The sequence below is a fragment of the Pseudonaja textilis genome, chromosome Z (genome assembly GCF_049901715.1).
Source record: "Pseudonaja textilis isolate UNSWEBS1 chromosome Z, rPseTex1.2, whole genome shotgun sequence".
Taxonomy (NCBI): domain Eukaryota; kingdom Metazoa; phylum Chordata; class Lepidosauria; order Squamata; family Elapidae; genus Pseudonaja; species Pseudonaja textilis.
This window is the reverse complement of record NC_142008.1, coordinates 100,242,630-100,258,086: the sequence shown is the minus strand read 5'-3', so window position 1 is coordinate 100,258,086 and position 15,457 is coordinate 100,242,630. Positions and strand designations below refer to the sequence as shown.

The 15,457-nt window shown below is 39.8% G+C and overlaps 1 protein-coding gene and 1 pseudogene across 4 annotated transcripts in view; both read left to right on the top strand.

Moving 5' to 3' along the window:
• Positions 1-3,470: 3,470 nt before the first annotated feature.
• On the top strand, positions 3,471-5,217 carry LOC148124176 (E3 SUMO-protein ligase KIAA1586 pseudogene; annotated as a pseudogene).
• Positions 5,218-5,763: 546 nt separating this feature from the next.
• The window catches only part of PPP1R9B (protein phosphatase 1 regulatory subunit 9B), a 94,841-nt gene continuing 85,147 nt past the window's right edge, over positions 5,764-15,457 (top strand). For 2 of the 4 annotated variants that reach the window (XM_026710892.2, XM_087918449.1), the window contains exon 1: positions 5,926-8,251. In XM_026710892.2, the coding sequence (XP_026566677.1) occupies positions 6,812-8,251 (1,440 nt within the window). In that variant the 5' untranslated portion in view covers positions 5,926-6,811. Of the gene's footprint in view, positions 5,861-5,925; positions 8,252-15,457 lie in introns of those variants that run through there. The other 2 variants (XM_087918448.1, XR_015740462.1) reach the window with 2 other exon arrangements.

The window sequence follows — 15,457 nt, the reverse complement described above, 5'->3', positions numbered from 1 at the left end:
ATCATCATCATCACCTGCTAAACCCCAGATGGGAAGAACAATAAATCTTTTTGTTTCTTTACTCATAGTTCTTTAAGAGTTTTCTGGCTCTTTTGAGAATGGTAGTTTCTCAAAATCTCTATAACACTGCAGTATTTTTCTTAGTTCGCCATCAGTATATAACTTTATAATCCCCATTAATGGTGATGTAATGATGGTGTATTATAAATCAGCTAAAAATGTTTGTGGTTATCTTACTAAGTAGACTCACTCTGCTTACTTCAAGATCTGCCTTCTGGGATTGTACACAGAGGTGGCAGAAGTCAATGCTGAAAGAATATACTTCATGAAGAGGGGAGCAGGATGCAGTTCACTGATTCTAAGTCTTACAAGGAAAATGGAGTTACTGCAGAAGCAGCCTAGTATTTCTGCACTGTGTTGCTCTGACTGAAAAGGAGATCCGAATTGGGGGCTTCAGCAAAGCAAATGAGTGCAAAGCATTCCTTTAGGTAAAAGGTATTCCTTAAAAATCAGGTGAAATCTTAAAAGCCCTGAACATCTCCGTTTTGTTTAGGAAGTTGGGAGGTGAAAACACAACGCATCAAATGAGAACAGGTCAGCCTTTATCCTGTCACAAAAAAAAAAAATCCCACTGTTACTATTGCTTGGGATGAGAAGAGAGTCGATGTGAAGGAAAAGCAAGACTTGATATAAGAAACACAGACATTCCAAAGTAGTGGTCTTATCCCCCCCCCCAAAAAAAAGCATTTAGCAGCTTACCCTTAATCTACATTTAAAGGGTGGTGTGGAGGAGAGAAGAGAGACAAGCACACAGAAGAGAAAAGAAGCAACAGAGGAAAATTAATGCAAGACTGTTTTCTAGTGTTGGAAGTTGTGATTCACCACTCTCCTAGGAAAAGAAAAGACATTTTAAAATATTAAAAAAGGGGGCAGGAAAATTCCCCTACAAGAAAGGAGAAGTGGAGGCTCAGGCAGGGATTCAGCCTCCACCCTTGTCAATAGAGCCATTAAAAGCTGAAGCCAATCTATTCTCCACAACAAAGGAAGATAAAATTACAGCAACATCCAAACACATGGGATACAGAGAAAAAAGCCTACAAATTAGCTAAACCTACTTCACCTAGAAATCAAATAAAAAGAAACATCAAGATGAATTGTAAAATAATTTTTATTTATGTGTTTATTTATTTCTTTAGTATCTGTTTTTTTTATGCTTAATAAAAACAAAAACAGATAGTAAAATAAATAAATAAATACATAAATAAAAAAGCAACTTACCAAAAAGGAGACAGGCAACTTCTTGTTACATTGATGTTATACATTATCTGTTTCTGCTTAAATCAATATATAGCAACATCAATGTAACAAGAAGTTGCCTGCATACATAAATGGATGGATTAAATAAAAGTGTTTTATTTTTTTTAAACATAAACAAAACAAACATAAACATAAACCATCTTCAGTTACATAGTGTATTGGTTGGTACAAATCACTTGTGCACAATCTCTGCAGTCTTTTCCTTCTAATTTGCATTAATCCTTATTTCATAAATCCACTATATCTATTTATATTATCACTATTATTAATTACTTACTACACTACTAATATTACATCATTTTATGCAAGCAAATCACCATTTTTACTTAATCTACTTTATAATGTTCATTTCATCATCACTACTCTTTTCTATAACAATATATCCTTACTTTACCTTACCTCTGTAATTCTATTATATTTATATTATAAAGCATTATAAAATATTTCATAAATGAAAAAGCAAAGCAGAAACAAATATCAATAAGTACAGCAGTGTAACAGAAAAATTATTTAAATTTCTTTGTATTGACTTATTTCTAATTATGTTAATTATATCAACATGTTTATAATTATCAACCTTCTGTATTTAATTCGTACATAGCAATGATCATTCTATGCCTAATTTCTACCTCTTATCTCTATCCATTTCTGCACATTGCAATTTTTAAATTTCATTTTCATGGAGATCTCTTCGTTTTTCTACTATTGTGCAAACAATTCTAGCCGCTGTTAACATGCGTAACATTAAATATGTATTGTACTCCCTTTATGTGGGTACCAACAAAAATATTTCTGGTTTTAAAATTTAAATCTATATGTTGCTTTACCATTTTTGCTAACCTGGACACTACATCCTCTTGAATAGCTACTCTAGCAGTGCCCAATATTGAATTCATATATTCCAGTTTTTTAAACTGAGGAATAAATTTCAGAAAAAGAATTCAGTATTGCTCTGTGAATGTACCTATCAATTCCATTTGTAATCTAACTTCTTAGATGATTTTGTACTATTATCTTTTTTTGTACTATATAAATCTGCATAAGGCTGTAAAAAGCTTCAGTATATTTTAAGCTGCATTCTAAAAAGGTTAGGTGACCAAATAATGGCTTCCCCTGGCTTCTCTCTCTCTGCTATAGAGAGAGCATTCCATTAGGCACTGTTGGTCCAGGTAAGTAGTCTTGGCTAGGCAAGATTTTTGTGCCACTACTGGCACAAAATAACAAATTCCCTTGGTTTGTTAATAATATTTCCATTTTAAGTGTTTCTTTTTCAATTAATGAATTGTAATTATGAAAATATCAGCCATTCTTTTATATACACAGTGCAACATCTTTTTTATAGACTGTCATTTTCAAATCCACTTTCCGTTCCGTCTCATTCTTGTCTGGTGAAACTTGTTCCTCTTCCATAACATCTTTTAAACACTAAGTAACTATAGTGTCAGGGACTCTTAAAAGTAACTGAATATTACTGATCACTGTTCCTTGCCTGCTTTCTTTACTTGCCACTGCATTCACCGGTCAACTTACAACAACTATCGAATCCAAACCACTGTTGATTTTTTTGCAGCATATTGCCAAGATGAAAAGGCAAATGAGTTTGTCTGCTTTCTTCGGCAAGAAAACAAATGGAGATCCAAAAGAGTCACAACTACAACCATTGGAGCCTGAGGACAGCAGAGCCAGCACATCATCCATCGAAGAAAGCAGAGCCAGCACATCATCCACATCAGGACCAGAGGAAAGAGCCAGTACATCATCCATACCAGGACCAGAGGAAAGAGCCAGCACATCATCCATAGAAGAAAGTGGAACCAGCACATCATCCACACCATGACCAGAGGAAGGAGCCAGCACATCATCAGATACTGGAAGAGCTGAATCAGACATTGAAGGGAACCTTCCTGACTGTTGGACACTGCAAGCAGTACAATAATTTTAGGGAAAAATATGATGGACTGGATGTTTCCCATAAAAAATTAGGTTGCAAGTATTGCAGAAGATTTGAAATAAGTGAAATAAGAAAAAAGTGTCCACGGAGCTAAGGAGTAGAAGAATTACCAAATTGAACCATGTGGAAGGAGTAAAGAAATCCAACAAGCTTCCTTCAGAAAGAAATTGAAGGAACATTTCTCATCTAAGGCTGACAACATCTGTACAGAGAAGTTGAAGCAATGTGAGCAGGATGTCATAAGCAAAGGACTGGAGAAGATGAGTGAGAAATATCTGGGTAGTAAATGTAGAGTGTTTATTACAGTGTATAATCTGACACAAACGTGCAGACCATTTTCATATATAGAAGATCTGATTGAGTTACAAAAAAGAAATGGTTTAGATTTGGGAACAGGGTTGTATTCATGTAGAACTGCAGTTGCAATAGTAGATTTCATTGCAAAAGATATCAGGAAACATTTATTTACCAAAATTATTAAGAAAACTCGCAAAATCTGTTTGATAATTGACGAAGCCTCAACAATATCTTCCAAACCAGTTCTTATACTGTACTTAAAAGTTGAAGGTCCAGCTTTCTCACCAACAAGTTTCCTTTGAACTAGTAGAATTAGATAAACAAGATGCAGAGACGATATATTGTTTGGTTATAGAAAGTTTGAATAAAGTTGGGTTTAATAGAAACTATCTGAAGAAACATTTAATTGGATTTTGCTGTGATAGAGCCAGTGTTATGCTTGGGAGAAAATCTGGCGTAAGCACTAGGTTAGCCAAAGAGTTTCCAAATATTATAATATGGCACTGTTTAAACTATCGTCTGCAACTTGTTTTAGATGATTCTATTAGGGAAATAAAGCAAATCAATCATTTTCAAATTTTTATTGATACAATATATTCTATTTTCCATCAATAGAATAAGAACCTAATTGAACTTAACAAAATTTCTGAACAATTTGAGATTGAAATTATAAAAATTGGTAGAGTTTTTGGACCAAGATGGGCTGCCTGTAGTTTAAGATCAACCCTAGCTGTGTGGCTGGCTTTATCCAGCGCTACATCAGTTTTTCTGTTCGAATAAAAAATACTCAGGTATGGCTGCCCGTCTTGAAAACTTATATTTTCTTACTGATTTGGCCTTGATGATTGATGTGCTAACTGAAATATCTCTCTTTTCTAGTGCATTGCAAGCGAGAAACATAGACATTATAAAGGCTGAAAAACTTGTGCTAAGATCAATTAGATCATTTGAAATGCTTATAGAGGAAAAGGGTTCATATGAAAATGAGGTTGATGAATTAATTACTTCAGAAACCTTTAAAAACATAAATTTTATACAAAATCATCGATTTGTGGGACTTCCTTGCAAAAAACTTATACAAAGCATTGTAACTAATTTGAAGAAAAGATTGATGGATTGCGAATATTTAAAAACAGGCTGCCAATTTAAAGACATTGATCTATTAAAATTTCTAAATTATTTGGAGACAGATTATTGGAACATTGAAGAAGTGGTGGTTCCATGGAGAGCAGCTGAAGGACAATTGGTTGCATTTAGTCAAATTTTCAGTTATGAAATCAATATTAATGATTATCGTGATTTCATAGAAAATGTACTAAAAGATTCTAAAAATTATACAATTCCTTGCAGCGTTAAAAAAGGCTAAAGATATTATTAAAACTATTGCAGTCAGTTCAGCAGAAGCAGAAAGGGGCTTCTCACAGAGGAACATAATACGTTCAGAAAGCAGAAGTCACCTTATGGTTTCCAATATTACAAACCTCCTGACCATCAGTCTAATTGGCTTATCTCTGCAAGAATGGGACCCTGTTTCTATAGTAAAGAAGTGGTTTAGGGCACATCATCACATAGCTGATGATGCTCATGTTAAACACCAGAAAACTGTAACTCAGGATGATAATAGAAAAGCAATTGGGGAGTACTTTAAATAATTTTTGTTTTTTGTAAAGTTTTGTTATGTAATAGTTTTTGATTAATATTTTAAAAAGTTGTAACAATATAGTTTTGTGTACCTTTTTATTATTTAAGCATTAAAAACATGACATAATAAACTACCTTTTGTTTTGGTATATCTTTTTTAATACTTAGTCATTGGGGCAAAGAAGTGATGTTGAGTTGGCTCCGCCCAGCCCTCTGCAGCACTTCCCGTAGCTGCCCGCGCCTCGCCTCGCCCTCTTCAGGGTTCTCCAGGCCTTGGAAACTGGCCAAAAGCACTTGCTAAGCAATTGGCCACTAAGCGAGCACCTGGTCATTAAGTGAGGACCACTTAAATTTGGGTTGCCAGCCACATGGCCACGCCCACCCACCACATGACCATGTAGCCACGCCTAATCAACAAACCACTCCCACCAGTCACATAACCAACAAGCCACACCCACAAATTAGGCCACGCCCACAGAACCGGTTGTTAAGAAATTTGAATCCCACCCCTGAGGTGGATCCCGCAGCATCAGTGAAGCTGGCTGCCATTCAGAGATAATACTGTCCCTTAAAGAGCTGAAAAATATCAGGGTGGGACAATATCTGGGAAAGGGTGTCCACGGTTAATCCAATTTTGGAGCAAAGACACGTGAGGTGGGTGCATATGTGTGCGTAGACACGAGTGCTTAAACCGCGCCTCTCCCCATCCCCACCCCCCCAACGCCAGTAAGGCGTGAAAAAGGCGACACGAGGAAGCGATTGGATTACATTGTCATGATTATTTTTTTTAATAATTCATCGGCGAGGTAAATCCAAAAGCTGGTGTAGCCGAGGTTCCCTCCCCACCGCATCTCTTCCTTCCTCTTGCAATTGGATTGATGGACTCATTTTCGCTTATTCGGTAAAGAGAAAGCAACGGGGGGTTGGGGGGCGGAGAAAAAGAGAGGAAGAACGCGCCGCTGCCCTTTTTTTTTTTTTTTTTGCTTCCTTTCCTGCCATAGCAGAAAACGAGGGAGGTGCAAGAGTGTGATCACTTTAAGACCCAGAGGTTTTCCCCCTTCTTTCTCTTCATTTTCCCCCCGCCCTCTGCTCTCCCCCACTCCACTGTTTTTTTAAAGGAGCGACAGGCTGTGGCGTTTGCAGAAGGGTTTGGTCTCCGTCATCGCGCTGCAAAAGCGAGCGAGCGAAAGCGACAAGAAGGGAGAGGAAGAGGAGGAGGAGGAGGAAGAGGCTGGGGGGGAAGAAGGGGGAGGTGTAACACATCCGACGAGCCGGCTGCAATGGGCCTCAGCTAATCCAGACCCTTCGGAGGATCTGCCTTCCCGCTGCCACCGCCGTGGGTCAGAAGCTCCTTGGATTCGGTTCTCCTCGCCGCCCCCACCGCCGGTTGGCCACATTTTTCCTTCACACACAATGAACGCTGCCTGCTAGAGAAGAAGCAGCGTGCCGCGCCGCCTTGCCCCTTTCGGGTTCTCGCGATGTGATTCTATTGCGGCTGCTGGAGGTGAAGGAGGAAGAGGAGGCAGCGTGGCCGGGGGTGGGTGGGGGGGGTGGAGGAAGCCTGAGGCTATGTGGTGTCAGCGACACCAGAAGATTTGGTGAACCATGATGAAGACTGAGTCCCATAATACTCCTGGCGGCAGTGGCACCAGCAGCAGTGGGGGCAGCACCACCGGTGGCAATGGGGCTGGAGGCAGCCTGAGGAGTGCTTCACCTCACCGGAACGCCTACGAAGCTGGCATCCAAGCTTTGAAAGCCTCCAAGGATGCCCTGGGCCAAGCTGACAGTGAGGAGGCCAAGAAAGCCAGGAACAAGAAGTATGGGTCCAATGTCCATCGGATCAAAAATATGTTCCTGCAAATGGGCACTGCGCCTCCACCAGGGGAGGGAGCAGTTGATCTGGCCAAGATGAAGGAGAAGCCGGTCCGGTTGTCCTTGCCCCGGGCCAGCAGTCTGAACGAGAATGTGGACCATAGCGCGTTGTTGAAACTGGGCACCAGCGTATCTGAGAGGGTGAGCCGGTTTGACTCCAAAACAGATAAGCCATTGTCCAAGCTCCAGGAGACACGGAAGATCTTCGAGAGGAGCCTGCAGGAGAAGGAGACCACCAACAAACTGCTTCTGAGGAAAGAGAGAGCTGGCTTCCAAGACCGGAAGTTGGATGTGGTGGTGAGATTCAATGGCAGCACAGAATCCCTGGACAAGCTAGACACAGAGGCTGTGTCTCCCACTGTAAGCCAACTCAGTGCTGTCTTTGAAAAGGCTGACCTGAGGAATAATCTCCATAAAGCCCCTGGCAAAGTTGGGCCTCTCAACTCCAAAATTGTTAGCAAAAGGTCCAGGGTTTTCCTCCAGGCTCCAGAAGGAGGTGCCAAGGTGGAAACCAGGAATAGTGATGGGCCTGCACTCCAAGTGAGAGCAAGGTTGCCTGAGACTGACAAAGCCCAAAACAAGCTGGTTCCCACTGGGTCAGTAGCAGCAAAGCCAGGGGATAAGGATTCCAACATGGGGCTACGTCCTCAGAAGGTCCAAGAAGTGCGCAAGATCAAGCCTGTGGAAGTGGAAGAGAGTGGGGACTCTGAACAAGAGTTTGAGGCAGCTGAGGTGGCAGTGGCGGCAGCAGCAGTGGCAGATGAGAACAGCAAGGTCTCTAAGGGATCTGACCCTCTCAGGGCAGAGGTGATTCAAGCTGAGGTCACAGTGCATGCGGCCTTGGAAAATGGCCAGCTGGGTGGTGAAAGATACTTAGAAACTCCAGGCCCATTGGCAGACACTTATTGTGAGGAAGTGACCAAGGCTGAAGGACCAGAGGAGAATGACCTGGGTGATGAGTCTAAGAAGGAGGACTTCTCTGAGGCTGACCTGGTGGACATTAGTGCCTACAGTGGACTGGGGGAGGATTCGGGAGGGAGTGGGCTGGATGAAGATGAAGATGGTGATGGACTGTATGCACCGGAATCTAGCTGTGTCGAGATCCCTGGGCTGTCAGAAGAGGATGAGGCTGTTCCTAATCGCAAGATCCACTTCAGCACAGCCCCAATACAGGTAGGCCTTTGAATCTAGTATTTATTGTGACTGTAAAACACACCTGGATTCTGGTGTTGGTCCTTGGACATGGTTGTTATTAACAACATGAAAACTCCAAGGATCTGCTTTGGGGCCTAGTTTTCACAAAATAGCAATGGAGACTAAAAACCTCTGTTCTACTATAGTAAACCTATTTGAGATCTCTAAGTGAGAATAATTGGGAAGTCTCCTTTTTCATATAGAATTGCTGTTCCTTTATTAAATACAATTTTCTGGATGAAAGGAAGTAGCCTATCCAGAAGACATTTTAAAACCACAGATTCTCTCTGGTACACTTCTCTAGATGGGGAAGTTTGTGCAAGGGAGATTTTGCAGGGAGAACCTTCAGATGTGCAAATCTCCACCTTGCATCTGAAATAGCTTCCATGTTACAGGTTTACATCTTAATTTTGGGAAAGCCTACATCTCTTAGGCAAAGAGGACCTTTTCATCTGATCCTCACAAATGCCTATTCTTGTAAGGCCTTGATTTTGCAATGCTTAAAACAAATGTCCCCTTAATTCATTAAAACCTATTAGGAAAGCATTTATATTGGCTTTTGTTTGTGCATTTAAATATTGAAGAGAGAATGTAGCAAAACTTTATCCTAGAGGTAATGAAACAGGGATACTTTTGATAGGATTAGCCTTTCACTTGAGTTAAGAACTGAATTAGTGAATTGCCTTTGCAGGTTATATATCAACAAGGATGATTTTAGAAAAATATACCAATGTCATGATTGAAAGTGCCATCATGGATCTCACCAATGTTTTCCCCCCTCTTTTTTATGTGCAAAAACCAGGAATAGGAGAAGCAGGGAAAGGATGGTGACTTCAAACAGCATTTTCTTGTTTGACAATCCAACAGACTTAGAGATGCTGAAGAGACTTGATTTTACAAAGGAGAATGGGAATACACGCACTGTTCTTCATTTTCTTTTTTGAAAAGCATGGCTTTTATGAAACACTAAATTAGGGAAGGTATATAAATGGACCCTTTTGCAGCAGGCTGCTGCTAGTAAGAATAACACATTTGATGTGAAATCTCAGTTTCTCACATTTCATCAACCTAGTTGGGGCTATGCATCTCTCTCCCCCTCCCCCTTGTGTGTGTGTGTGTGTAGTGGTGGGATTAATCACTGACACAAATAAAGGAACATACACCATTGCAATCTGTTCCCCCCTCACTTCCCCTTTGGACTCTTTGATTAGCTACGTTCCCACCACCCCATGCCAAACAAATCAGAAGAATAAAAGGCATCACAGGCATAATTTCCCAGACACTAAGACCCATTTTGCCAAGGTAGATCAGAGATGGGTGGGCTTTTGCTTTTCCACAGGAAAAGGCAATTGAATTGAGAGAGAAATGGACTCCCATCCAGACAAAAAATAGTACATGCAGGGATATAACTTTTGATGGAATCTAAGTGAGATTGCTCAGGTTTATATACAGCAGGAGGCCATAATAAGGTTTGTTTGGTTTCAGCTCAGTATGATGAACTGAGTGACTGTAAATCATGATTCAATTTTATTATGGTAGGATTTATACAAGACAGGGTGCACTCACCATGTTAATCCTTAAATCCAGGTTAATGCAGTATAAATGTATACAGCATGTAGTGCCCAAATAAACTATGCTGGCTTATTGTGGATTGTCTTAATTCATATAATATTCTAAGATAATGTTTGGGTTCCCAAAACATGCTGAAATACCAGTTATCCAACATCATATTGGCCTAGTTTAGCATATTATGTGAATCCTGCCCATTTAATAAATTTAGTAACTAACAAATCAAAATGTGATTTATTAATTATGTGAAATTATGTGAACTAGAGTACTGTGTCATCATTATTAAAACATGCCATAGGTTAGCACAATCTGAACAATATATAGATAAGCATAGAAAAGAATTGTGAGTTAAGTTTCTGCAAGTTAGAAATGGGCATGGATAAGTACTTCACTGCCAAAGGTAACTTGGCTCCTGTCAGTATAAGCTTAGATGCACCCTGAAAAAGTCAAATACCTCTTAATTAGAGGTGGCATAAATACTGGAACTTTGGAAGATAGTCTAATTGTTGTGTATTGTTTGGTGAATGTCATTGAAGAAGGGACATATCTGATAGGCAAGCTTTTGTGAACAATAAATCCATTCAAGTTCCAGGGAATTCAGAACAACAAAAATGGATTCCATATATGAACCTATTCGTCAGGAAGGTTGAACAGTTGTAGTTCAACAAGTTTGGACAGTAAAAGCTACTGTGATCTTTAGTTTCAGAATACACCTTTCTTGGTACCTATTCACAGCTCCAATAACTTACATTAAATTACATCTAATTTTTAAAGTAAGATTTTTTAAAATGGAAAGTTGGCATAATCCAAAGCAAAGAAAGTATCCTTATCCATCATCAGTATTAATTTCAAAAATATATGTATATCTTATTTCTTAGGAAGTAAAAGTATGGATTAGGTGTAATTCATTACTTAAGAGTAGAGATATTTCTCCTTGTACACAAAAAATGAATCAGGTGAGAGCATTTTGCATGAGGTGGGTAGAGAGCGATGGTAAGTAACATGCTTGTAAATCAGTGCTTTATAACTGGCTACGTTCTTCCATTACAGCCATTTTGTGAATGGACAAGTGTTCCTAACAGCATAAAACTTTTAGGGACCTGTGCTGTAATAAACCGATGACTGCCATCACCAGGTTGCCTGATGATGTCTGTCCTTTCTGTAGTGACTCTGGAAGCTTGTGAAGTTAAGTATGTGAGATATTGGAGGTTGAAAGAATTTTACCAAATTATATTAAGAGATCCTATATTAGAAGTTATATTTGTTTTGTTTTGTGCTATCACAAGTTTGCAAAATACTACTAGTTTGTAAAAAATATTAAACGGAGATAGGATAGCTGTATATAAATATTTGAAAGACATTCACATCCATTTGGAAATGGCCCAATTCAATGTTGAAACTGAGAATAGACTAGAGATCAACAGACCGAAATTAAAGAGTTCAGACTGAGTATTAGGAAGAATTTCCTACTGATTAAAGTGTTAAAGCAATGAAACATGATAAATAATGATGGTCTCCGGTCATTGCCCATTGGAGGTTCTTAATCTGGAACTAGATGGCCACCAATTTACCATGTTTCTCATAAAATAAGGCTGGGACTTATTTATTTTTTTTGACCCCCGAAAAAATGGCTAGGCCATCTTTTTGACGGGTGACTTAATTTCCCCCCCACGCGCATCCTCACCTAGAGCGCCCCACATTCAGACTCTCCTCGCCACCAGGCCACTTCTATTGGCTGTTAGGAGTGCCCTTTGGGCAGCCCCACCTCACCACCAGGCTGCTTTCATTGGCCATTAGGATCGTCCTGTGGCAGACTCGCCTTGCCACCAGCCGCTCCTAACGGCTGTTAGGAGCGGCTGGTGGTGAAGTGAGTCTGCCCGCGGGATGATCCAAACAGCTGATATAAGCGGCTGGTGGCGAGACGTGTCTGCCCGCGGGACGATCCTAACGGCCGTTAGGAGCAGCTGGTGGCGATGCGAGTCTTCCCGTGGGACACTCCTAATGGCCAATAGAAGTGGCTGGTGATGACGCGGGTCTGCCCACGGGGTGCTCTAGCCGAGGCTGCCCACGGGATGCTCCTAATGGCAAGTTTCCACCACCCCCACCCTTCCCCCATCCTTCCCCCCATTTCTCTTCACCTCGTGTTGTTCAAGCGATGTGAGAAATGGCAGGGAACACATGCTTTAAATAGGCCCAAATTTTGAGAGCAGGGCTTAATTTCACCACATGCATATAAAAAAGTGCTGGGCTTTCTTATTGGAGGGGCTTATTGTTGGAGAAACACGGCAGTAGACTTCAACTCTTATATCCCATAGTTCTGAGAACATTTCTCTTGGGTGAGACTATTTTGGATTGTCAAATATGCTGGTCCTTGATCCATTCTTGCTGTATACATGTAGGTTGGTCTGTCTGTGGATGGCTTTTGCTACACGAGAAGTCTATCTCTGAAATAAAGTATGTGATCCCAAACGCTTAGAATGCTAGTATACTCTTTGTTTTGTTCTGTGCTCATCCAGACACTTGATGATGTTAGAATGTTTCTGCCACACAGCTAAATGTGAATATAAGGAGGAGGCAGTGATTTGAGGACAAGGTTAGCAGTTGTCCTACCTTTCACATATTCAGTCAGTGTGTATCCTGCCTTTCTGTTTGTTTCAATAACATTGGGGAGGGTGATGCAACCATCTCAACTGGCGGATTGTTGTAGGTGGCAGCAAGGTATCAGAGCAGAAAGCAGTGTTCCTTTAGGTATATTGGAAAACATTGTTCCATCCCACCCTTTCTTTTCATTCTGGGTAAAGCGGTCAGGGGTACTTGCCAATCTCCATTACATATGACCCAAATCCCATGAAACTGAATTGTAATATGTGAAATCAAAGGCTGGCCCTATAATAAAAGTGGCAGCCTTTCATGCTCCATTTGCCAGCTACTGTCTAACATTTAGCATCAATTCTAGGTTACAAGGACAAACCCTAGGGGAAGAGGACTCACTGACTATTGCTCCCTTTCACCTTTCCCTCACTTTCCATTTACTTTAGATCAGAAGTCAGCATATAGTGCACATAAAGAACTATGTAATCTCACCCAAGATACAGCTTAGCTCGGGCAATCTCCATGGGGTAGAAGCCCCAAATTTTGAGTGCAATTCAAGACTATAAAAAAATGCGGTTGATTCAGAACAAGTCATGCATAGCACCTTGTTTACAATAGTGACTGTCTAGAGGCTGCTACAAAATAAAGCATAGAGGTAATACAAGTCCTTGACTTACAGCCATTCATTTAGCAGCCATTTGAAGTTACAATGGCACTGAAAAAAGTGGCTTACGATCAGTCCTCACATTTATTACCTTTGCAGCATTCTCATAGTCATGTGATCAAAATTTGGGTACTTGGCAACCAGCATGCATTTATGATGTTGTAGCAACCCTGGGGTTTGTGATTGCCATTTGTGACTTCTCAACCGGCTTCCAATAAGCCAGGTCAATGGGGAAGCCAGATTTGCTTAATGGCCAAATGATTCATTTAGCAGCTGCAGTGATTCTCTTAGCAATGGTGCCAAAAGGGTCATAAAATTGGGCATGACTCACTTAGCCCAGAAACTCTAGTCCCACTTATGGTCATTGACAAAGTATTATTTGTACTGTTATGTGGCTCCAACCATCCAAATGTATAAATCAACATTGCTGCTGCCTATGATGATTCTAGTTACAAATATCTTACATGCCTTTTAAAGCCATCTACGACGCTGCCCATCCTTATGTCATTTTTGGCATTGAATTTCTACGAATATATCAGCCCAAAAGGGAAGACAATCCTAGGTATGTGGGAGACTTAAAGATATTGTTTATTATGATTAGGGGAAAGACTAGAGCTGGCAGAGAGAAACTTTTAACTGGCAGTCTGCTAGATTTCTAGAATACAACTGCACAATTATACATGGACTCTGTACTGGGCATATGTGGCTTGATTCAAATGCTACAGACCAAATGCTGCAAACTTCATTGATGTTGTGATCACCAGCAATCCTGAACTAATAATAATTTTAAAAAGATTACCATGCCATGACCTATCTGTAAATCATGGACAAATTCTGTTACTCTCACAGGTATCAACAAGGAATGAAAGGATGTATTTCCAGGAAAGGCAATTCTGCCATGAACCAAATAAATTCCTACTCAGTGGGCGGGGGAATGTGGATAGTGCATTATGAATGGAGGGAATATTATCAACTATCATCAAACAAAGTAGGAGTTTATTCAGTATATAAACGAAGTTAGAATTTGAAAGGAGTAGCTCTTCATATTCATTTTTATTAACTTTATATGCATCTTTCTTCAGGAGTTCAAAGTGCTGTACATAATAGCGTTTATTTTTTCTTCACGACTGGCCTATGGGATAGGTGTGGCAAAGAGAGAATTTATACAACATGCTTATCAATTTAGCTATTCAAACTTAATCCAATTGACTACAGTTGTACAATATGCTGAGTTGAGCCACACAACAAAGACCATATTATGTAGGTGCACTACTAGGTCTTAATGAACCTAGTTAATCATGAATGTAGCTAATGGATGGCCTAAAGCTGAGGATGGATTTGAATTGATATCTCTCTTCTCCTAATGCAACATCTTGTCCATTAAAGATGGGATTACTTAATCCTTTTATATCAGTGCCCCACTGCTGTTAGAATTGGTTTATAAATTAAAATGATGTAAAGGCCTATTAAAATAATAGGCTAGCATTAATTCCATACCAAAAGAGAATCTTGCTGTTTGCTACGCAGGGAGTCCTTGACTTACGACCACTCATTTAGTGACTAGAGTTACAGTGGCACTAAAAAAAGAATTTAGGATTTATTTTTCACATTTACGGTCATTTGCAGCATCCCCATGGGCATGTGATAAAAATTCGGGCACCTGGCAATTGGCATGAATTTATGATGGGTTTCAATGTCCCATGACCATGGTATCACCTTTTGTGACCTTCTGACAAGCAAAATCAATTCACTTAACAATCGTGTTATGAAATTAATAACTGCAGCAATTCACTTAACAACTGTGGCAAGAAAGGTCATAAAATAGGGAAGAACTGTCTTGCTTAATAATGGAAGTTTTGGGCTCCACTATGGTCATAGGTCGAGGGCTACCATATCTGAGAGTAAATTAAAATGAAAAACAAAGCAAATACATTTTATGACACATTTGACAGAAAAATATTGCAGCTAGGATGCTGGTATACATGTAGCATTGTAATCAACCTAGTGATCATTTGGGCTGTGCTAAATACATGGATTTTCATTTCTGATAAAATTTGGGTTGAAGTGTAACAAGAAGCTGAAATAATTCCTCCAAGAAGTAATACTTGGTCTTAAAAAAAAAGAGGTAAAGAAGACAGTGATTTGATGCATAAATGTAGTGGATGCACAATGTACAGAAATTATAAGGAGATAATACTTCTAGACCTACCTGGGACATTCAGGGAAGGTAGGATGGAATCCAAACTAGGATGGACTCTTTCTACTTTTGTGATTTCATTCCTGGGATAAGAAGAGTCACTCTTATTTTTGTTTCTGAATTCTAGATGAAACTTCATATTGTGTTTCACTTATCACAAAGA